General features: G+C 31.4%; 1 protein-coding gene across 1 annotated transcript in view; it reads left to right on the top strand.

The window, feature by feature from the left end:
- The window catches only part of LOC124354856 (thrombospondin type-1 domain-containing protein 4-like), a 167,417-nt gene that overhangs the window by 119,628 nt on the left and 21,543 nt on the right, over positions 1 to 26,246 (top strand). Inside the window, exons 3-9 of the mRNA XM_046805615.1 lie at positions 11,417 to 11,612; positions 14,607 to 14,773; positions 15,942 to 16,059; positions 19,036 to 19,090; positions 22,503 to 22,660; positions 24,533 to 24,662; positions 24,942 to 25,191. Of these exons, the coding sequence (XP_046661571.1) occupies positions 11,417 to 11,612; positions 14,607 to 14,773; positions 15,942 to 16,059; positions 19,036 to 19,090; positions 22,503 to 22,660; positions 24,533 to 24,662; positions 24,942 to 25,191 (1,074 nt within the window). The remainder of the gene's footprint in view (positions 1 to 11,416; positions 11,613 to 14,606; positions 14,774 to 15,941; positions 16,060 to 19,035; positions 19,091 to 22,502; positions 22,661 to 24,532; positions 24,663 to 24,941; positions 25,192 to 26,246) is intronic.

Genomic DNA, 26,246 nt, shown 5'->3' with positions numbered 1-26,246 from the left:
ATACAACATTCCAAAATAAAAGTTTTTTGTTACGTTGAGGCATGTTAGTATTAATTTCTCTGTTTTCCCGTAAGCCACTGTTAAAATGCCCACAATGTCAAGGAAGCCCACCAGTTTAAAGTAACTTATGTGAAAACATTCATAACTTTGTTCATTAAGGTTGGTTACATACCAGTGTTTAAATAATATTTAAAATGCATTAGATTATTTAAATTCGTCACTGACGCGAACTGGAGTAAAATTTTGATACTAACATTTTATTTACTATCTGCATTGCACTACTGATCAAGCACTGTTTACTTAATATTTGATCAAATTTAAATTTAAACAGATGTTTTAGCCAATTTCTCGACATAAAACTGAAGCTGTGAACAGCTGTTTAGTGCCAGTTTAATTTGGATTATTGGTTTAACTACATTTTTTCTGAATTTCAAAATATTCCAGGTAACTTTTCTTATAGTTTGCTTCATAAAAACCTTCCTTGGATTTCAATGGACGTTTTACAAAAAGAATTAACCGAATAGGTCCAGCCGTTCTTGAGTTTAGCGCTTACCAACACATTTAACGATTCATTTTTATTTATAAGATAATAGCCTATGCAGTTACAATTCAAACGCCAACTAAAATGTGAATGAATTTTTATAAAGATACAGTAAAGGTGTTTGAGTGAGGGCTCAGTTGAAATTTACTTCCAGTCAGATACATTTCCCCTTCTGAAAGTCGAATATTTATTTTATATAATTAAATTCGTATAGGATTTTTATATTTGTTGTGATTCCATCAGCGGCGCTGTTCCAATGGGAAAGTGATTCCAGTGTAGAATCGACAACAGATTGGATCTTTTTTGAAATCTGGCAGGAATCACGTTTTACTAGATAACCAATGTTCAATTAAAATGCTAATTTAGCTGAGTTTTCGTCACAAAAATCAATCCGGTATCAACAGTGAGGTTTTGCTGGTGATATCTGAGTTTTCACTCTATGACTGACCGGAATGTAAAGTGAAATTGATTTTATTTGAAATACCCAAATCCGTGTTTGGGAGGATTTCCAGAACGGATTGTTTCATCAGATTGAGATAAACCATTGTATCCATTCCATCCATCTGACTCAATTCTAACTAAAAATACTTACTGCTTTAATACTAAATATACCGATATAATAACCGTATTGTGTGTATGATTTAATTTAATTTAATAATGCCACTTATAAATACAATATAGAATAATAATTACCTGAATAACTTCTCTATGTTGGTCTAGAAGTAACATTATTATATATTTTAGCATTCCTATATTACATATTCCTCAATTACCTCGTGAAGTAAAAATAAATACATTTATTACCAAACCATGAGAATTTTTTTTAAATTTAACTCATAATATCAAATAAGAAGTTAATATGAAATGTCCATGAAATAGTTATGAATTCATTCATACTTAATCTCAATAAATTATTAAATTACACACCAGTTGCATGTTGCTAGAAGAGGTTAAGATTTTCAAAATTATGGACATTTAAAACACAATTACATAGTTACCGTACATGCATATGTTTAAAAAAGAATTCATACATGATGAAAATGTTGTAACTTTAAAGAAGTAAGAGTGCAATTGCTTTGGCTTATGACAAATATCTAATTAATTTTATTTAAAAAAAAAGATATAAACTATTGCAAATACTTACAATATTTCTTTCTTTGTAATAAATATTTCCAAATAGTAAATTATCATTAAAATTTATATAACACATTTAATATATAAGAATAAGCTTCAATGAAGAAAATTCTAAAAGGCTCTTTCTTTTATGACAATATCTTTCGTGTTACATATATACTATATAGGATAATAACACTTAAAACTCCTAATCTTTCCATTTCTTGTGGTTTATACAATAATAGGCAAATTCAAATCCATAATGATCTTATTAATTAATTATTTAATAATAAAACAAGTTAAACCAATAACAAATCAGAAAGAACGAAGAATGGCGTCATAGCATACATTAATTTTAATAGCAAAACCTATATATAGATTAAATAAATAAAGATATAACATCGCCTAAAACATGCGTGCATAATGTAAGTTCATTATTAATATTAAATTAGTACGTATAATATCGCCTAAAATCCAGATGGGAATCTTTTACCCCGAATTTTTATTTGTTCAGGCTATTTTAGTTTGTAAATAATACCGTTAATGTAGATAAACTCAGTTGGGACTTTTACATAATAATTTATATTGTATTCATATATTTATATTGATCTCCCTGTGTACTAAATATTGTCTACTTTTTATTTATTTATAGTACGAATAGTGTAATGGTCCTATGTTGTTCCTACTACATTTTATTTTATTACTCTGGATTGTGTGTAGTCATTAGTTCTAAATTCGTAATTTACACTAACTCGGCACCCCCTGGAAGCAGCTATCCCAAGTTTTTAATAACTAAAGAAGCTGGTTCTTCAGGACATAGACTTGCAAATACAGTAAAACTACCATCCCTTTTCTGTCAGATGTTGAATCAACCCAACGCGCAACGCCGCGAAAACATCTATGTTCAGTACAAGCATCCAGTAGACGTTACGTCAGATCCGTGTGAGAAATGTACTCCAATTGGTGCTAATGTGGTTCAATAGATTATTATTGAGATAACGTTTTTAAAATGTAAAGTCACTGTCTTTTAGGATAAGTTAACTGAAGTTAGAGATAATATAAGCATAAGAGACCGCTAGGCTGTATTGGCGGCCATCTTCAATGTAATCCCAAAAAACAACAGAACTTCATGCACTCTTACTATCTTATTTTCAGTCGTAGAATTATGGAAGATGTCTCGTTTCTAACTAAATATATCGATACAAATCCAAACACTTTTTAGTTTTTAAATATTTTAAAGGTTATTTAGGGGAAATCTCAAACTCCATTGTGCATTAGCTTTTAAATATTCAAAACAATTACAATTTTTTTTAAACTAACAGCATTTGGATGCGTATTGACTGTATCCTTAAAATGAGATAGCTCCCACCACACTATGATCAAAAATAAGGGCGTAAAAAACTGTATGAGGTATAACATTCTTATGGGCAAAAACTCGATCATTTCACTACATCAGGTACTTAAGGCAATTTTGTACCCAAACCAAGATATTTTTTACAGTATGTACATGAGCTTCAGGGAGTGACGTGTTTTTGGATGATTTATGACTTAAGATAATAACGATTTTACATTAACCATAATTAAAACAATTGCGTGCTTTTTAATGAGACTGTTATGAAGGAAATTAATTATTTTATAAATAAATAACATAAACTTCCCCGCACGCCGTCGTCTTTAATGTGCACAGTGTAAAATCATATCCTTCTCTTCATCAGCGTTTCTTTAGACCTGATTGTAAGATGTTCCTAAATTCTGCTTTAAATGTGTACAACTGTTCGTAAAAACTAACAAAAATTGTTTTCCTGTCTTCAAAAAAGGTGTCAGGGCCGTGACTAAAACGTTGTTAAAATTCAATTAAGTTGTTCCAGCCGGAAACCGATTGCACCGCCAAGAAGTTCCGCCGAGCTGCTCTGCAAGTCCGGTGTCGAATTCCCTGATTTGTTAATCAGATACTCGCCCCAGTAAATCCCCGTCCACATCAAAGAGTGCGCCACTACTTACTGAAGTATAATTAGCCAGGAAGCCCTTAATGATGTTGTTGGGCTGTTGACCCGTGACTGGCCGAGGCCGGGACCAGGTCGAGTTGAGAGATCGCCAAATTGATGTGTTTAAAATACTCCACTTACCGGAGCCGGTGGCGTCCTCCTCACTGGTCACCTTAATGGGCATTATTTCTCCAGGCTTTCCTCAGAGTTGATAATGGGCAATGGTGGGAGGAGGCGGGAAGGTTTCAATCGGCTTGTCGTAACGCCTACAAAATAACGCGATTTTGTGAAACAGGTGTTTCATCAAATGTATGTGAATTAAAGATTACGTGATTTACAACAGACCAAACACCTTAGTCACTAACCCGGTATAACGGGGTTGATATGTATTAAGTGTGTTTCCTTCTATACGGCAATGCCATCCAAAAAAGGTGTGTTGTCTTTGTAAATTTTGTCTTTGTATATATTGAGATTTAATCTCCCTTATAAAAATCGTATTTATATATTTCCCATGCTTTTTAAATCTTTTAAATATACAAGAAATTGTATTGCAATCCTTATGTAGTACTCTGGATCTTCTGACTACTACAGGGTATGTCAACACCTCATGTAGACTTCTTTTTAGTATCTGTACAACATAATCTTTCATTTGCAATGTTTTCTAAGGTTACGACATGTATCCCTAAATCATATTTTCAACCACAAAAACCTTGTGGAAACTTCATGTTTCGACTTTCAATACCTCGTTCCAACCGATTAAATGATAAAAACTGGTGTCTTTGTAAATTTTGTCTTTGTATATATTGAGATTTAATCTCCCTTATAAAAATCGTATTTATATATTTCCCATGCTTTTTAAATCTTTTAAATATACAAGAAATTGTATTGCAATCCTTATGTAGTACTCTGGATCTTCTGACTACTACAGGGTATGTCAACACCTCATGTAGACTTCTTTTTAGTATCTGTACAACATAATCTTTCATTTGCAATGTTTTCTAAGGTTACGACATGTATCCCTAAATCATATGAAAAACATTTCAACCACAAAAACCTTGTGGAAACTTCATGTTTCGACTTTCAATACCTCGTTCCAATATTAACCGATTAAATGATAAAAACTGGTAGATATCGTAGCTTTGAATATGAGCATTTTTATGCTAAATTGTTATAAATAATATTTACAACAATGTAGATATATAATATTATTTTATATCTACATTCTGAAACTATTGAAGATTCAAAGTATACCACAAGTACGTCACCGCTGTTAAGAAGAGGGCACTTCTTGATAAGGATTTGCCATATTAGATACTATTAATTATTACTTTCTCCCATATTAGACGAGGAAAAACTTAGTTTGAAAAATCTTATATGAAATCACATTTTTTATGTATTATTATTAATAATGCCAGTTTTAATGAGGGGATATAATTATATGTTTGATACCTGTTTTATACTAATCTATAAAACAATATATCTTAAAACAAAATTCAGGAAAAATAAAAATTAATTTAAACATAATATTTTTATTATTATAAGTCAATCAAAAGTAGCCTTTACAAATTCATTGAAAACTATCTCAATTTTAAAATAAACTACAGTAGATTTAAATTTACAGTATTTAAGACAAAATCTAATTTAAAATATTGTACTGAAGGGATTAACACTGCTAAACATTATTTCAAAATATTAGTCTTAACCACATATTAGTTTTCTGTGTCTGTTACTGTTGCAAATAATACGGAAACGCTAATACTAAAATATTTCGCCATCCCTACTTATTGATACAGTAATCGAGTTTTTGCGTAGTAGATTCCTTTTATGACTGGCCTGAAGTTATCCACACCTGGTTGGAGTAGATGTAAGAAAGGAATTACATTTTCTGCTCCTTCAGTTCATCGTACTGGTATAAAATTCTGCATGTTAACGGTCTATCAAAGGAAAATATAGGTGTAAGCAGAACTCCGAAGTCTACCTTTCGCATGACAGATCCGTTAATTAGTTCTTAAGTTGATTGTTGAATATAATCTCATCTCATAATAAGACACTGGGATCAAAAATACTCTTAAAGTTTAAAGTACTAAAAGAAACTCGCTTAACATATCTGCACACTCATTACAATTATTTTATTTATGCTTTATCCAGTGGTCTCTATCATCTGTAGATCACCACGCAATTATTATACTTATGCTTTATCCAGTGGTCTCTATCGTCTGTAGATCACCACACAATTATTTTACTTGTGTTTTATCCAGTGGTTTATCATCTGTAGATCACCATCGCCTTTCTGTGTGCTCTGCCTCCATAATCTCGTATCCACTGCAGAGATTTGATAGAACTGAGTTCTTCTCTGCCCTTAGTTTATCATTCTTTCTTCTTTTTAAGAGAGAGCAACCAAATCATCCTAAATTTCCATTCCTTTTTTTACAGGTCCCATATAATCTCTTAAATATTCAGAGGCTTTTTACATAGTATACCTCCATTAAGTACAGCCTGCGTGTAAAGGGTTCTTGCTAAACGAATGTTCATTTGTTATTATGACAGATGAGATGATTCTATTAGGATCACATTTCTATTAGGATAGTGTAAGATAGCCCTCGAGGATAAGGTGTTGCCAAGTACGCTAACATCAGTAATGCATGGAATGCCAACGTGTTCTCATGGCACGACCTGAGATTGGCTTGGATTGGTTCATTGCAGGGCCAATTAGAGGTACAGATAAACGTTTGTTAGGTACCTTGAATGAGAGAGACAGAAATCGAGACGACCGTCAGTCATAGGCGTGACTAGCGAAGAAATAGCTTTTCCTCTGTCACTACATATTCCGCCTCACTTATTCCAGTCTCTCTTATTTATCCGATAAATAATGGCGCTGTTTTATTAAAAAGATTATTTCCGTCAAGTGTTTCCACGACACTCAGTAGTCATTTCCTCGTCCCATCCAAGCCTTGTAAATTAGTGTTTTTTCCTTCTGAATTTATGATCACCGATAAATCCAGCTTTTATACGGGTTAAGTTGATGTCTTCTTAGCCCCTTTGAGAACATGTTGCCACCACTTAGTCTCGCCCATAAAATGTATCACTGCGCCTTCTCATCCATTCGATTTTATACCGCTTTATGTGCGTTTTTATGGCGCCAAGAAGATAAAAAGGAATTATTTACTACGTTTAGTGGAACATAAAAGAGTTTGCTAAAATGTTCTGTTTGCTACAAAGCAACATTGTTGGTGATTGATTTAAATGCCGCGAAATTATTAGAGCTGTTTTCGGCATATCTACCTTGTATTGAATTTTCGATTCTGCCTTCAATTTCTCAGTATTTTCGTGGGTATTTTGTTAATTTACGGAGGCCACTCTGTCCATGTTCATGTGATCTCACCTTGAATTTAGGTAGGACATTGGATGACTAGCACATGATCTGGGGTCGGAAAAGTACCGATCGAATATGCCTCAGGCCATCAGACGTTCTTCAGTGAAAAAAGAAAAACGTCCCTCGGATGAAAACCCATATTCAAGCTCAGATCACGTGAGCGCTCGTATAGGTCAACGTTAACTTTGGTACTACTAGTAACATATTTATGATAACCTTATCTAAAAATACTTAAATCGCATAGTAACAAGTATTATATAAGGACAGAGTAGCCACCATACGGTCCATTATACAATTCCAAGTACGATAGCTATCAAGACAGTATTGTTTTTTTATACTTTTTGCCTCCCTGCCCATCTATAATCATAATTGATCCCACCTCTCACTTTCAAGTATTGATTTTTTATCTCATTCTGAATATTTCTCTCTACAACTTGGCTACTTTTATATTTAAATGTGTTTTTATATCATACTCTGTAATCTGTTCCTTCCTCAAACACCTTAATTTTGGAAAAAGATATTCCGTTTTGTTTCCAATACATTGCGATTTATTATCCAAGTGAGGATTGGTTGTTAGTACAGTATTCCACCATTATCACATCCATCAACAAAATCCTTAATAACGCATGTTTTCACCATAGTCCGTTATTGAGAAACCAATATTGTGATCCACATTATAAGATACATATTATCTGGAGCAATCAAAAAATATTTTTAACTCTCTTGCAGGAAGACTGAAACCATTTGCTAGCTGATTTCTGAGCTTCCATTTTTGTTTACTAATTTTATGCACTATTACCACGTACGACTTAATTGTGTTAGACTGTACACTTTAAAATGCAGATTCATGTAGCTTCTTTTTGAGAGTCACAATTTGTTTGAACCTTTATCCCAATCTATAATACAGAAATATTTACATATTTAGACATACTTCCATTACGAAGGGGAATAGTTCTGTTACAGACACAACCCCCTCTCTGTCAAGACCTGAATGTTGCATCGTAATAGTTAAACAAGAGTCACGTAGTAAGTGATACCTGTGTTTGTTCTAGTACTGCGAGCCTTAGGGAGTGTCGTAAAGAGAGTTTTTGAACATCAGAAAAGAGCTCTTTCAGATGTACGACTTGGCTACAAGAAACCTGCTGACGGCTACCTCAAAATCCTTCCTATTGTAACCCTGTACATTCAAGATGTGATCCTTCGAGCAGTCAACAACACAAGCATAACAAAGTACCCCACCACAATACAAAAATGTCATAAACCTCAATCTGCCATATCACCATGTAAGCCTCTACAGAAGGAAGACTTCATTTAAAGGAACCCTGACCCTGTACTTCAACAAGCTGCTGAAAAACTTGAAGTAACAGCATCCAAACCTCTTTAGGAAAGCATTGACTGAATAGCTACAGGAGAGACCCTTATTCACGGAAAAAGAATTCTAAGTTTCATGACCTTAACTAATAGTTTATTAATTTTATCAAAACCAAAAACTATAATAATTAACACCATTACTGCTCTAAGATCATGTCAATAAAGAGTTATGTCTAATGTCTAATGTGTACAATCATTAACGAAAAAAATTTCTTTTAAATTATTTATGTCCATGACACAAAGTATAATGAAATTTGCTTAAAGATTTCAACAAGTTTATAAAAAAATCATTTTTTAACATGAAATTGTTTTATAAATTTCTAGGTAGGTACATTGCTAATGTTAGTATTGCTTTCCATGGACAAAATACAAAAAAAAAAAAAACACATTTACTTTCATTAATAACTTCACAACTAAAAGCCCAGCCACTTCATGCAGAAAGCAGGTTATACTGAATATCAAAACTATGAAGACAACTAGTGGTCTTTGGTCTTGCTGCAACATTCTTTTTGAGAGTATAATTCTTCAGAAAAGTGTGACGATTCATCTGACTAAAAATATACTTGAAATTGGAAATTAAAGTTGTGTTGTTTTCAAATTGTAATATACATATATTAAATAATCAAAAACTGTTGCTGATATTTGATTGGCCTATTGAAAAAACTGCAGAAAATTTCACTAGTATGACTCAGATGAAATTACTAAGTTTTTTGTTATTATGTTAAATTAAGAAAAACTTAAGGAATAATTCATAAATTATAGTCAATTTTTATTCAAATATAAAATAAGTAAGTGTTAAGCAGCATAAAACATTATTCATTCACATTCTCCTACATGGGTGGTATTCCATAACACTAGACCTCACCTTCAGATGGATTCTTACAAATCTGGTCACCTTAAGTACATAATAAGAAAACATCATTATGAACACCATTATTAAAGAATTTCTATTGTCTTATCTACATCCTGATAAAAGAACTTCTCTGAAAGCTGCTCAATGTGATGAAAAGAAATAGAGCAATGTTTTTATTGCAAATATAAACATTGTATGATGAATGGAAAGCATTTCAGTGGTGAAAGAAGAACCAACATCAATAGTAAAACTATGAACACATATTGGTTAATATTCATAAATATAACTAACATCTGGAAAACATTGCAAGTATTCATTCCAATATGGACGAAATTATGATATCTACATCATGACTATCCTATGGCAATTCTGATGAGAAAAGAGGCTTTTATAATAGAACTTCATAACAGAGATCCAATGTCAAAAAGAATTTCGATTGCTTTTACAATATCCACAATTATTGTTCTGAAATATTACAATAACAAACCATTTTATTTCTCATTACCCATTAGAATTGACTTTTGATTTTATACACAAGCTACAATAGTATAAGGAAAAAAGAATTGGCGTCATAGAAAGTAAAAAGAAATTGACTGATGAATAAAGCAGAAAGTAATCATATTATACTGACGAAAAACTAAAAATTTAGGAAGTATTTCAAATGGAAAGTGCTTAAAAACTTTTAAGATGAGGTAATTAATGAAAGCCCAAAAATATAAAGAAACAATGTCGTAAGTGAAGTATCTATTGATCAATCAATGGTAGAAGAGAAAGAAAAGAGGCAATAGTTGTTTTTATTATACATTTTGTTTAAGAAAAAATAAAAAAACTTAGATGTTTCATAATTAAAAATTGAAATATATGAGAAGAGAATGGATGTACATGAGATTATCTTATTTTGTGTACAAATGTGCATTAAAATTTACTGTTTATAAAAATCTAATGTTTATCGAATATTTCATCAAATGGTTATTCTGTTACTTTTTACACAACTTTAATTATTTTATGTGATTATGGTCATTTCTGCATTTTTTAAGGTCCTGCCTGTTATAAGTTCATTATGAGACAATAAAAGTATAGCCTAATATTAATTTTTTTAATAAATTGGAAAGTTGTTTAGGAGATGTATGTGCCTTTTATGATTAAAAACTCAGCTGATTGCTGTTTCCTAAATAAAACAAAATAGGAAAACAAAAATTAGCTATTCCTTTTCTATTACATCATGATATTCAGATTATGTTTTACATAGTGTATTGGATTTGATAAAATTTACAATTAACCCTTGAACTGGCACTAATTTTTTCCTCAGATGGCAGGCTATTTTTGATTTATTTGTACACATACTTTAAAAATGTTGTAAGAAATACACTTTTACTATAAACCTATACGTGTAATATATTTTATCAGGAAAATTTGCAGATAATTATGGCAAAGAAGCATTGTACATAAACCATAAAAAATGACTACACTTGTTTTACGTGATGGGACTGTCCCTGGTAAACTGTGTAATATTATAAATATCGAAATCTGAGATAGCCAATTTATTCTTAATTTTATATAGTTTTAGAAAATATATATTAGTATCAAGGTTATCTTGAAGAAAAATTATATTTGATGTAAAAACCACAAATAGTACAAAAGGCTAAATTTGTTACTTAAGGTAGGTTTATTTATTTAAAGTAACAAACAAAATATAATTGTTGCAATAAATATTTCCAAAATATAGCATAATGTAGCCTAAAACAAAGCTATAACAAACCATAAACCAACATTATAAACCAAACCCACGATATATCAATAATTTTCAAAATGGCTGAAAGAAGAGGATCTTTCTGGCAAGATTTATGACGTTATTGTGACATCACTGTTGTTAAAACAGCAAAACAAATTTCACCATTGAATCAGTCATTCTTTCTGTTTGAAATGGTACATAAATAGTTGTGGTAGTGTTGATTTATGTAATATATGAACTGTAAAAACATGCATTTTAGATCAATATTATAATGTCAATTGCCACTTGTAAAAAGATTTAGATCGACATTATAATGTTGATTTCCAGTTCGAGGGTTATAGAGGACTAATCTAATGAATATTAAATAATATTTACCTAGTTTCTTTAGTAAATTTCATTATGAGTTTTGTGAAGATATATTCTAGCATAATGATTTTCCTTTTTCCAGGGTGTTGGGTGCAATGGCTCAATCAGGAGGGAGGATGCCTGCACAGTCTGCAAGGGCAGCAACTCCACGTGTCGACTGGTGTCCGGAATCTTCACAAGACCTCAGCTGCCCATGGGGTATAACCTCATCACTCAACTGCCTCAGTCTGCTTGCAACCTCACTATCACAGAGCTCAAGCAGAGTAGGAACTACCTTGGTAGGCTAGCTTAAAGTGAATGAATAGTTTTCTACACCTAATTGTGCTTGTAAGAGCACAAACTCTAACCTGCTTATATTATTTACTTGTCAAACTCACTCCAACATTCCCTTTCACAGTCTATCAATGGAATATGCTGCCTTTCTGATGTCCAATATATCTTTTTGATGTACTTCCATAGAAAGGAATTTGGAATCATTCTAAAGTGAGGCTTATCAAGATTTGTTGAGAAGTGTTATATACATATTCAGAGATACATATTTTTTCATAATTAAAAGGTCAAATGAAGGTTTTCCTTCAGTGTTTGACAAGGATGACCTCTTGATCATTTATGCTAGAACAATCTTTAAAGGAACACTGATGTACACCCCTATAATATCAGAAATGCTGCGCTCTACAACCTCCCAGCACATTTTCTGAAGTTATATGAGCTGAAATCTTCATACATGGAAATAAAGCTCTACAACCTGCTACCACCTACCTGCTGACCAAAATAGGAGAGGAACTGAAGACAGCTCTACATGAATGACTTCTAGATCGACCATTCTAAACACTAGGGAGTTTCTTAAAAAAACTTTATTTCCCTGATGTTTTTTATTCCTTCACACTATTTATAATCTTGAAGATTTTAAATAAAGATATTCTCATTCTCATGCATTTAAGAAGATGCTGAGGGACAAGAGTTCAAATAATATGTTACAGACATCCCATGATGGTTTAGTTCTGGCTGATTTATACCTGACAGTTAAAATTAGACTGATACTGCAAAACCTGATGAGTCATGTGTGTGCAACCCAATGGATGTCCAGGATTGCACATCACTAACCACAAATGTTAAGATATTGAGTAAAAGGGTTGATTGAGAGGTCTAATTTACTGTGGATGATTTAATTATTGTTGGAGTGAATAGTGCTCCCTTAGAATTAAAGGTTTAAGCAATCCTAAATATGAAGGTCTACCATACCCTGCTCAATTTCACTGGGAAAGGATGGTAACAGACTTAGTCTCCCATTCTTCCAAGGTGATATGACTGAGATATAATGGTCGCTATCCCTTCCTAGTGGTTTTCACACAAGATTTCAACAGGAGATAGACTCTACTCCAAATCATAACCATTCTGAATATTCTTTTCACTCCGAAAAAATGTCCTTTGGGGACTAAGCCTTTTGGTTTCCTCAGCTTTTTGACCTAAGTGCCACAAAAGAAGTGCTATGAAGAGGTTTCGTGATAAGGTCATAAGTCTTTGTATACAAGCTCGTTCGAAGGTGAGGTGAGAAGGAGGTGACCGGGCAAACAAGGATCCATGATAACACATTCACAGTTTACTCTTATTTTTATTACAATCACAATAAACACATACTCTTTAATAAATACTGTATTTCTGTATTGGAGCTGTATGTAGAAGTGGATGCTCTGCTAGCCCCGGGTGCCACCAACCCTAGGTATGTTTGTAGACCTTGCTGTTGCATATTTTTTACTTCCATCATCTGCTGTGTATTGGGGCAGCATATCAGGACACGAAATGCAGTTTTGGGACTGATAATTGCAACATACAGTTAGAGATTTATATTTAATTATTTACCACAGACCCTAGTAATTGTTGGAGGACCATAAGATATAATTGGACTTCTAAAGTCATTGGACAATGAAGGAGAGAATGTATCCTATAATTCCTGCCCAACAATCGTTACATCAACCACTGGAACGGTCTTATCTTACCTAGTGGCAATATGTAGTAGATTGCTGATCTCTGATGTTTTTCTCGTCTTAAAAATAACTTTTTGAGAGTCCACTCCTTCTAAGGACATGCTTGAGTGTGATTGTCTCTACATGTACCTCATCTGAATGTGCTCTTTGTCAATTTGAGTACTGAGAACGATTTCAGTACTAAAGCTCTTTGGGACTTAGGGCACTTACATTAATTTTAGAAACAATCACGAAGGTGGTCATACATGGTAACACGAGTGAGTTTGGATGCAAAGGAGTTGGTGGGGATCCTAACTCTCTGATAGACCACATTCATGTAATTTTGTCATTTGTCAAAGTTCAGATTGAAGAGTCTTAAAGCATGATTAGACAAGTCAGTGTCCCAGCTCAGCCTTCTGCCTCAGTCTACAATGCCTTGTATAAAAAAGTTACACCATTTAATCAGGTTCAACTTATTTACCATTTGCCACCAGCAAGAACCTATGTAAAGGTTCCAAAGCAAATTATCAATAATCCAATCAGTCCAAATTGCTCCTTTTCTTATTGATATTTATAAACTGAATTAGAGTAGTTAAAAAGAGGCAGTGGTTCTTCAGCTATACAGTATTTAAATATGCTATTGATATGTTTCACATAAGTGCAATAACTACATATCTATGTGTTTATGACATTAGACTGCATAATCACATACATTACTAATGTCAGTTTATTGCACTAGTAAGCTGTATAGTGCTTTCATTGCAAAGTAGTTGTGTTTCCATACCAACCAATGATTACCCAGCTAAAATGATTGTAGCTTTAACTGAATCACAGTGGAACATACTGTATTGTTGGAAATTTGAGTGTTATGTTTAAAACCGGATCATATAAACTTTTATCTGTATCCATTTGATCAAATCTTGTGCATGGCACTTTTGTGAGTTTTTAAACAATTCATAATTTTGTGTTAGATAATAATAAATAAAATCACTGTTTTCCATAATAGCAATATAATAATATATATCGCTGTTGTGTTAAGATTTACATCACTAACCATAAAATAAATATTTATTCAAACCAATCATTGTATTCCTTCATATCTTCAATATAATCAGTTCTGTTTAGTACTTCTTTATTTTTGTTCAAAAATCAAATTCAATTATTTGAGTGTTTATTTATAAATTAAGTATTATATTACAATAAAAAGAAGCTGATAGAATTTTTTTATTATCGTTTAAGTATAAAAGTTCTAGTCAGCAATATATTCAAGTTTTAATATGCCTTCTCTTTTCACTGTATCCTTTGCAGCCCTGCGAAGGATTGACGGTAGTTTTGTCCTGAATGGCAACTGGGCCATCAATTGGTCTGGGGACTTTGAGGCAAGTGGCACTCCCTTCTCCTACACCCGTGACGATGACCACCACATAGAGTCCATCCACTCGCCCGGACCTCTCATTGAACCTCTGGATCTCATGGTAACACTACAGACTGTCCTAGACAATCAAACGCTCAGTATTAAACATTACAGTCTGAATGACATTTGCCATTAAACCAAAAAATGTAACGTACCCTGTACACAATAAGTATTTTTATTGTACTGTTTCATCAAATATAGTGGCCAAATATAGTAAAAGCTTGAGTTTTACCCCAAAAGAACAGTATTGAACCTCAAACTCTTTTAGTTATATTTTTGGATGTAAAATAATAGAAAATGTCTCACTTCAAATATTTAAATAAATAAACATCCAAACGCTCTCTAACTTTTCTGACAAATTTTATATTGAAAACGCAGAAAAAGTGTAAAACGTTGTTCTAAATAACCAATAAAAAACTAAAAAGGGTTTATATGTATATTAAATATATCTTGAAAATGAGACAACTGTATGGCCACAAAATAAGAATGTAAATTATTATCCAGCTTTGTTTTATTGTTTTAGTCATAGTAAATATATGATTTCAATGATAAACAAAAAGGGCTCACTACATTGTAACTCAATCCCTGATCTCTCACTTGCCAAGTGAGCATGCTGGAATATAATTGTTTTTGTCACATATAACTATAACCTGCTGGCTGCTAATTCACACACAGATTTCAAAATCAAAGTCCATAGGCTTCTTAGTGAAAACACTTATGATATAATATGATGGCACCCCATGATGTTTTTGAAACGAAAGAGACATATCAGGTACATATTATTTCAGACATTTTAGTTGGATAGGAGCACTTACTTTTGGTTTAAATTTTCTTTTTATTATCTGGATAAACTCTGTTCTCAACAGTAATTACAGATAAGGTTGAAATAAAAAGAGTTGTTACTTTCAGGGCAGTAAATAAATGTTTCAAGTTCTTTTCCAAACTTCAGATGAAAGTGTCAACAGCTATTTAGTGTCAGTTAAATTGGGATTATGTTTCATGAGTATTATTATTTTCCCAAACTCAAAAAAATTCTGGAAAACTTTCCAATTTTTATCTTTATTATTTTTTTATCCGTTTTGCAGATGAGTAGGATTGATTACTAAACGTTGTGTTATATACTTTTTAACGTATAACGATGGTAAATGTCTGAACTACTATCTTTTCATTATTTACTACATGTACAATGTTTTATTACGATGGCTAGCCCTTGTACCTATAATTTCTAGGTGATATACCAGCAGCCCAACCCTGGTATCAAGTACCAGTACCAACTGCCCATGGTACGCGCTGAACACGCTGCCAAGGAGTCAGTCATTGCTCCACCTCTCCTCAGGCATCCTGCATGTAAGTCACTAGCTGAATCATTCTAATTGGATAATCATTTTTATTTACTTTACCATTTTAATTTAGTTTATTTTCTTTTTACGTATTTTTATTTTAAAATATGGAGGATAAGTCAATTGGTTTTCTTATACTATCTTCTTTACTTTTTCTTTTTACATTACTGTATTTCCAACAGTTTTGAGTAGTATAATCTATATTTATGAAATGTAATCATGCGTAAAAAATATATTATTTTTCCATTGCCTTGCTATGAACAAGATTTATCTTATAATGTCATATAGACATTTTCTCAGGTATATCAAGATTCAACATATTATAGTGCCGCTGTGTAATAACAACTCAAACAATATTAAATATTTTGTGTCTGATGCCCAAGATGTTTATCAAACTAAAACTATGGATAGGTTATTCTTGTTTCCAAATATATTTTGATTCTAATTTGTTAAATAGAATAGTCAACAACCAATATTCTTTGTTAACAATTTAAATTCCTTAAGAAATGTTACATGGTCAGATATCATCAAATTAATAATGGTTAAAAATAACTTTGTTGTCCTTCATGGTCACTCCAAAAAAGTATTCATGTAGCCACAAAGCCTTTTCTTGTAGCCTCTTCCTTTGCATAATTTTCATGGTGAAAGGTTTTCTGGTTTTTTGGTAAGCTATTATGTATTTTTTTAGTCCTTAATGTATTGGGGTTTTCAACCATTTGCTTTCTTCTTATCAGTGAATGTATGTTTGTCATTAAGAAATGTGTCATGTGGTTTTGGAAACTCCTTTATAAGTCTCATACTTTCTTTGTCATATGCTTGGAATTGTAAGTTATGTTTATTAGAATTTTTTTTTCTTTAGGATGACAAGAGCAAATTCCAGTGTTTATTGAAAATCCCAAAACTGTTTTGTAACTTTCATCATATAGGTAATCAAACATTTCAGATGCTACCAGATTCATATAGCATGAGCATTTCAATAGGTTAACTGACCATTTATATTAGGTATTTAGACTATGTAAATACTCAGCCAAATCCCTAAGAGAGAGTCATGCCCATCATCAAACAGAAAACATTGTAGGTAACAACCTATATAGACAATTTTAAGTCAATAGCTCAATTCATTTTTGAGATTTCAGCGAAGAAAAGTATACAAGCAGACAGATGGACGGGAAATGAGTTTTTCTCGAAGCATTAGTGATAGTTAAGGAAAATATACAAAATTTCAAATTTATAGTTGAATTCTTTGCTATAGTGAACGTATTGCGGTATGAAATAAATCTGAATAAATCTAAATTTTAACAAAGTATGTAGGACTAATTGAAAGTAAAACATTTAGCTGCTGTATTCCTAACAAGTTGGATTACTATTACACAAATATTTTATTTATTTTTAGAGCTATTGGGGGAGGAGTCTAGTCCCTTCATTCCACCACAGTGTTTAGCCACTGGGATTTGCTCAGCAAAATCCATTTGCACCATCATTGAACTTGATGTTACCTATATATAAATCAAGCTTAATGCAAAATTTAAAATCTATAGATTAATTTGTTCTGGAGATATTGTTCAAACAGACAGAAATGAAATTATTTTCAGCCCCTTGCTACTGTTCAGCCAATAGTATGAACAGTACTAATATTCTTGATAATTTCATTGACTTGCCATTGTCTGCACTTCTAAGTTATAATGAAATGTTCATAAAGTATAAGTTAAAAAAAAATCATTTATCTAGTTGGTTCAGCAATTATACTTTATAAGGTGTATTGTATTTTTTAAGAATGATTAATTAGTTATGTACAACAGCAGGATCAAATTATAGATGTATAACACACGGTAATTATCATACTGCTAACAGAAGTAATATTGGTAAAGTACAAATAAATTTTGTAATTACTAAAATGTACTAAATATTTCAGTTTCACGTCAATAATAAGTCGGTATAGTCAGTTTGCAATCACTGCTCTAATTACTGGAAAGCCCCTACACTTTACTAGTTTGCTTTATTAATGTACCAGAGTATGTAAATTGACTAGTTATGCTTTGCAGGAGTCTGAACTTCACAAATTGAGTTATAAAACAGTGGACATTTATTGCATAACTAAATTATTAATCCCTATTGTTATCATAATAATTTACATTTGTAATATTACTCTAAACAACCTGATTTAATGTCAAATGAAAGAAGTATATAAAATACTATAGATAATTATTTGTATAAAAAATCATTAGTATCAAGTTTTTTTATTTCGTTCTGAAGTTGAGTAATACTTTTGGTTGGAAGTACCATGTTTTTATCCACAACATTATTACATCTAGTGACTGGAAACATAAAGACTTATTTTGCTTATTGGACAATTATAATTGAGCTTATATAATTATATAAACTTAAAGGAAATTGAAATAATTTTGGAGTACAAACCCCGCTTCCCTCACAAACTATCCAAAATTATGTCTTGTAACACAGTGTTTCAAAGATTGTACTACGAAACTAAGTATTTTCTTGTTATAAAAGTTAGATTGGGGCCATTTTTTTATTGCTGTGTTCAAGGATCTATATTTTTAGGGTTATCTTTATTTGTTTTGTCATAACTAAGAAGTATTTTTAATTATATTATTTTCATGTAATTATTTATTTGTTTGCTCACATAATATTCAAAATAAAAACGTTTTTTCCACATTAAATAATATTGTTCTCCATTACAGCGGATAACTTTGCTGAATATTTTTTATATAAAGCTACTAAACATAAATAATATAGTACACCTTATATTTAATTATAGCTTGCTGAATATATTCACAAGAACTGCTTTAAATCCTCTTTATGTAGTGCTTAACTTTATTATTTTGTATAACACGAATATAGGATATATTTATTCTATTTTATGTATAAACTTAAAACCTAACAACTATTAAAATTTAGCAGAGCACTGTACTTGAGAGTGAAACACTATTTTCCTTTACTAAATTCCAGTTTTAATTTCTTTCAGCACCAAACCATGTACCTGAAGATCACAAAGCAGTTGATAACGGAGTTAATACAAGGTATGAAAAATATTGTAGTTTATTTTACAAGATAGACCATAAAAATGTTTTTACTTGTTATTTCAAAGACCATAGTTGTATTTAGTAGTTTAAATAAATGGGCATACTAACAGTATCTTAGGTTTATTTACTTTTAGTATGATTTACTTTTGCAGACTCATAATTTTTCTTATTCTTGTGTTCATTTTTAATATTTATTTTATTTTTTTTATTTACATTCTGTTGTACATTAAAGTGCTAAACATGATCCAAACCTAATGTTTTCTTTTGAGTTGCAGTATTTCCCCACTAGAGGGTCAGTGAAGAGACTAAACTGTATTGAATAATGTTCTTCCAAACATAGCAAAATATAATTAAAGTATTAATTAATATTTTATTGGACCATGATGAACACTTCCTTGAGTTTGATTGACAAAGATTATAAATCTCTTGCTAGTTATAAAAACGGTTTCTAAATGTAATAAACTATTATTGTTTTAGTATGAAATCAGTTGAAAGCTGGTTTAATGTATACAACATTGATATTGACTTTTAAGTTTGATTTGATGTCTTGTTATAGTAGTTTGATTTCTGTTTTCTCAAAGTTGAAGGCAAACAGTACAATAAATAAATAAAATTGGATATCATCTGATTTGTTAAAAAATAAGGATCAAATTACTTAATTTACTAAAATGTACGTAATACCGAAATATAGTAATATAGCAACAACATGGAATGATATGAATAATGAAATTTATGATAAAAAATAAAATTAACTATAATAGTGACATATTATTTGCTAACTGATAACCCCCAGTATTTTGTTACAATGTTTAATGAATATAACTCTAACATGTAGTAAATCAAGTAATTTCCCATATAGACTCACTGTTCTTTTGGTAATAGTAATACCTATTGTCCTGCACAAAAAGAATTAAAAAATCATTACTCCATAACTCCCTAATGAAGAAACTTTATGTCTACCTGTTGAACTTTTCTCCTTGAATTTCAATAATCACAATATTTATGATTCAGGCAGTTTTTTTGTTTAAGTTTAGGACCTTTTCCAGCATCAATCACCAACCTGCAGTTTTTATCTTTAAATAAATAGAAAATTGCAGTCATGCTTTTTTGAGAAGAATACCAATTTTAAAAAGCATTACAACCACCATATACTGGACCAAATGAAATTCTTGATCAAAACTGTAACTAAAAATTTGTAACAAGCCTACCAAAGTGTCTATCAATCTTGTGAAACCAGCTGTCATTCTGAAGAAGTACCTGAATCTATTCCTGCTACCCCACCTAACCCTACTACACCTTAACTACATCTACGTTACCTCTTGTTTAAGAACATAAAACCCGTTATAGAAGAAAAGTTTGTTTCAGGGATGTTTTGTACATATAGCCAAAGTCACTGCCCAGGGGGTAGTGTGGCAATACTGCCACATGGTCCGGTGCTTAGCAATTATCACATGTTATTAATTGTTATTTTTAAGACTGTTTGTTTACTTTGAATATTTTGGACAGTCGATTATTAGTCTCAATAAACACGCATTATGGTAACTTGTATATACAAGTTTTAGTATGTAATAAGAATCAACACAACCTTTTCCTATACATCTATTTAGGTATCTGTTGACATCAATGACAGCAAAATATATTATTTAATCAAAATAAAACTAAATATATATTAAACTTTCTTCTGGCAATACAATATATAATGTGTCAAAACTAATATTTATATTAGTGAATATGGTAATAAGTTACTGAATTAAACGCTCTAGGATTGCATGTAGACACAATTATTTAAATTGGAACTCACATGTGGAAAATATTAGCAACTCATCTACAGAACTCTTAGCATATGGAAATTAGCACAAGATTGTGATTTAAATTTATCATTTTCTTTTAGTTTGTATGCTTTGTATTAGACCTTATACTGTAAATAAAAACTAACAATTTACATATTGATATTTAACCCTGGAAGTGTCTATCAGAATTTCTGAAATGTCGGCACTTTTCATGCAATTTGAAGGCTAGTTATAATATTAGGAACAATTATTCTCATGTTTCCTCTGGATTACATCATAATTTAGATGTTATGAGAAAAAGCATTCTACCATTCTGGTATAAATCATTTTAAGCATTTATCACATATTATATAAAATATTGAATGAATTGGACGATTTCAAAGTAAAACTGTAATGATCAAAAAATTGACTGCAGCGGACGCACATCCCTACTACTTCCATTGTCCTAAAGTCGGTACATGACTCATGTCACAGTGGAGGTGTTAAGCCTTGTATTCTCTGGATGAGTTTTTCACAATTACAGCTACTAAATATTGACTATACCATAATGACTAAATATATATTTATACGTTGACTCCCTTCTGTACATATTGCATATTCTTAAAAAAGAGGATAATTTGATTGATTTAATGATTTTGACTCAACAGCTGTAGTGCTTTTTTTCTACTAAATATAGTTACTCTCAATTAAATTGTATATTTTTTTAATTTTATAAATAACAATGTAAGAAATTCTAAAAATCTAAGAACTGTGTGTGTACAAAGAGAGATGGAAGGATTGAGTTTTAAAATTAAATTTAAGATGCTGTGCAATGTACAATTAACATACAACTCAATGTAAAAACCAACATGTATTGTTCTTTATTATTGGTATTAAAAATGTATTAAATACATAACAAATACAGTGAATAATAATCATAATTTAGAATACATTACTTTTGTATTAATTAATTGTCCTTATAATAAGGATACATAGAAAGATAAATTCTTAATTTGTTCCTTACAATAAGCTTTATTAAATAATTAAACCCTAAGCAATAAGTTTTATACTATACTGGTAGGCATTTATAAACAACATTATGCTCTGAAGCTTTGTTACACTAATTTGTTCAAAAACTGAATACTGCTAAGGCTAAAGCATTCTTAAATGTAGTTCTTCTTATATATCAATTTCTTATTTTCAAATGTGACAATATTTCATGTAAAATTTTTATTGGAAACAGTTTAAGTTATATAACTTTTTCAGTTATTACTCCAAGTTCCCGTTTATATCATAATAATATACGTTTTATTAAACTTAATAAATTTAAATGTATGTGCAAAACTTGTTATAATTTCATACTACACATCTCCTGACACAGTATTCATAATCAAGCCTACATTATTATTGTAGTTGTAATGGACCTCTTTATATAAATTTATCCTTGATATAATAAATAGCAGAACAACAATTGTAAACCTCTATATATCAAAGTCTGTCCCAAATAGCCTTAATATATCGAACCTCACATCAAAATTCTCAATATGTTGAAGTTTTGCATTTTTCCTTGAGGTTCAATATACTAAGGTTCCACTATAGTACCATTACTGTAATATATATTATTCCCAACATTTGTGCAGGCTGAACCACCCTGTGTTTCCATATGGTAACTCAGCCCCAGCCAGAGACATACCCCCGTACGCTGGTGATGAAGCAGTCAAGCCTCGACCCAAACGCAAACGGAAGTTTGCTTGGAAAATCACAGGATTTACTGAGTGTTCTAAGTCCTGTGGTGGAGGTTGGTATGCTGAAATGCATTAGGAAACTAATATTAAGAACATTATCAGTGTAATAATCTACTGATAGTTGGAGCTTTCTGACAATAAAACTAAATCCTAAAACTTCATTGTTTAAATTATGGATGAAGTATAATACTGAATTAGTTAATGGGAGATGATGGTCTATCCGAAAAATCTTTATTAAAAAGCAATACTTTATTAGAAAATAATATGTATAATGATTTTGAAAAACTACAAAACATTTTTTATGTATTAAGTTTCACAAATTGGAGAACAAAGAAAATAAATTGAAGACTACTGACTTATCACAGAGCAAACAACCAACAGAGTACTGTTTACATTTTTAGATGGAAATTGAATGAAAATAAAAAATCCTATGTTAGTCAAATATATGTTTTTTAATAAACTAAGTGATGTAGTGATGTTGTCATTTTAAGTTTTGGGATGAGTTTCAGATTTCTATTTTGAAATAATAATGAGAATTCAAACTTTGCATGCTTACACATGGTATATCTTGATTTTAAACATATTTATCTGTAAAACTGTATATATCCTTGGCGAAATAAAGATTTGTTTGAATTCAATTGTTTGAATGTATTACTGTTATTGTTACAATTAAGAACTTGTCAAATCAAATAAGTGTACAAGGATATTATTATTCAAACTTTTTATGCATAGTAGATAAAAATTAAATCTGTAAAAGCAGTCAACTATTATTGTCAGTTTTTTGAACTCTTTCTTCAAAGTGTCTCTGTCTCTCCATTCATTCTTCATTGGTCTTCTATGTCTCCAACTTCGGCCAAGTCTTCAACTTTGGGATGGGAAATATTATTTACTTGCTTGCTTGGCTATAGACGCAAAACTTGAATTTGATTAAAACTTTGCGTACTTCTAATTAACAGATTTTACAAAGTACAAAGTTACTTATTTATTGACTATTTCCAGAAGTTGTCACTATATAATAAGTGAGCAGCGACATTATTGACACCTTCTCTACATGCTTTGATTGTCAACCAACAGCAACAGATAAGTAGACAAAGTGTCATAATAGAGTAATAGAATGATGTCATCATTATATGCTTCAATTGTGAACTCAACAGATCCATTAACTTATAATGTTTGATATAAATAAAGGAAATTGATGTCATTAAATCGGTATTATTATTGATAATGGATTTTTTGAAAGGATTATAGGATTACAAACATTTGGCATTGTTATGAATTACAACAACGGAAACAAATTATTTTGAGATCAGCTAGAGTCTGCTTTCTTCTTCAGTTGCCAAATCCTAAAACACTAAGATTTGCATATAAACAGTTCATACACATCACAATCAAAATGTCAAAGTTTATCACAAAAAGGTCATACATAAAAATAATAATAAATGTCAGGTATATGTTTGTTTTGATGTACAACTTTTTAATTGATATGATGTCATTAATCCTTGTGTTTAACATTTGACACCTGAAGAAGAGAGTACATACCAGTTATTGAAACGTCATGTTTCTGTTGTAACTCATAACAATGACAATTGTCAATAATCTTTACATCCTTTTAAAAATAGTGTATTGTGACAAAACTTATTATTATTAATCCTTGTGTTTAACATTTGATACCTGAAGAAGAGAGTACATACCAGTTATTGAAACCTCATGTTTCTGTTGTAATTCATAACAATGACAATTGTCAATAATCTTTCTATCCTTTTAAAAATAGTGTATTGCGACAAAACTTATTATTATTAATGCTTGTGTTTAACATTTGACACCTGAAGAAGAGAGTACATACCAGTTATTGAAACGTCCTAAGGGGCATGATCCCTTTATTGCCTTATTTACACTCTTTCACCTAACATAGTATTCATCCCCAGGGATCCAGACGGCTGTGATTGCTTGTGTAAGAGAGCACAACCAGCTGACTGTGACCGAAAGACGATGCGCTGCTTTCGAGAAACCATCGCCCCAGAGTGTCCGATGCAATCTTAAACCGTGTGTGGCAGAGTAAGTTTGCTACCTAAGACTTCTTCTTCATAGGAATTTATTATAACATACCCATTTATTTACCTGTATTTACTGGCCCTAATCACATTTACTATATTTATTGTTTACATAAAAATAAACAAATATAAATATATATATTTACTTCCAACAAGTTTTTATTTATTTACCAAGAATAGTTGGTTAATAAAATGAAAAATTACTAACTTATCATATTATTTTCAAGAAACAGAGTTAAGTTGTGCAAACTACCACCTTTGTGACATGAGAATTGTCCTCTAGGTGGGTAGGAGGAGAGTGGAGTGAGTGCTCAGTGACCTGTGGCGAGGGAGTACAGACTCGGGAAATCCTCTGTCGCCAAGAGATCACAACAACTTTGATCATGACTGTGGCTGATGGAGCATGTCTTACTCCCCCCTCCCCTCTACTACACAGGATCCGAACTTGTCAACGACCTCCCTGCCCCCTCGACTCGACCCGTACTGACTACCCTCCTTCTGATGCCCAGTGGCACATGGGCCTCTGGAGTGAAGTGAGCATATAAATTATTTTATTTTTTATATATTACATTTTAGATTTATTAAATTTATTTGTTCAAAACAATTAAAAATTGTTTTACCTGACTGGACTAATTCTAATGCAGATATAAATAGCTAAATATAGAATGAGTTAGAAGTAACTACAAGTTCTTCAATATGTAACAATACATAACCTATTTCATTTCATTTCAAATTTATTGAGATAACTTACAAAGGTGATATAAGAGCCATTTTGCAGCTAAACTTCTCTAGTTTGACTCACATGGAACTCTTCAGTTACCAAATTCAGTCACTGACAGCACCAACCAACTATATGTTTTAAATAGCTATTTTCACTGGCATAGAACATACTTACTCACTCTATGAAAATAAACACAGCAGCAACAGTTATTTATTTAATGAAGACTTTTTTTCTACAAATTGAAAAGATCCTCCAAGCAAGCGTAAAATTTAACATAGCAGAAAAGATTTGTTGAGTTGAAACTGGATGTCTCTGTTTGTTATGTAAAATCACCAGGTCACCTGTGTTTTGATTAGGCTGTTATTAAACATGTTAGGTAATGTTTTGCCAATAAAATAAATGGGACTTACGATCTCATGAGACTGGCATTAAAAAGACAGTTTTGAAAGTACTTCATATAAACGTTAAACTTTAAGCACATTAACAATACTATAACAGATTTCGGTACTTTGGGATTATACCGACCACACCAGTATGAAGAACACAAAAATAGAAATTTATAGAAACAAACATGATAGAACGAAAAAAACAACTCTTCAATTACAAAATTACAAACTTACAAGCATTTCCAGGTATTGTGATCGGTATTGTTGTCGCTGTTATCTTATCTTTCTCGAGAATCCTGATTACGGCAGGCCGCGCGGCATCACGTGATTTGCACGGTACATCATTGCCTTTCCATTACAATTTAATTTATATTTCTGATTAGCCCCTCTAGAATTTGATATTTTACTGATAGGTACTATCTCGAGGGATGTTTTTCTTTCGTCGACATCAGCGCGGGGCAGCACCGAAGGTGCTGCCGAA

This window comes from Homalodisca vitripennis, chromosome 2, assembly GCF_021130785.1.
Source record: "Homalodisca vitripennis isolate AUS2020 chromosome 2, UT_GWSS_2.1, whole genome shotgun sequence".
Classification (NCBI taxonomy): Eukaryota; Metazoa; Arthropoda; class Insecta; order Hemiptera; family Cicadellidae; genus Homalodisca; species Homalodisca vitripennis.
Note: the sequence above shows the minus strand (reverse complement) of the source record. Positions and strands in the feature narration are given on the sequence as shown.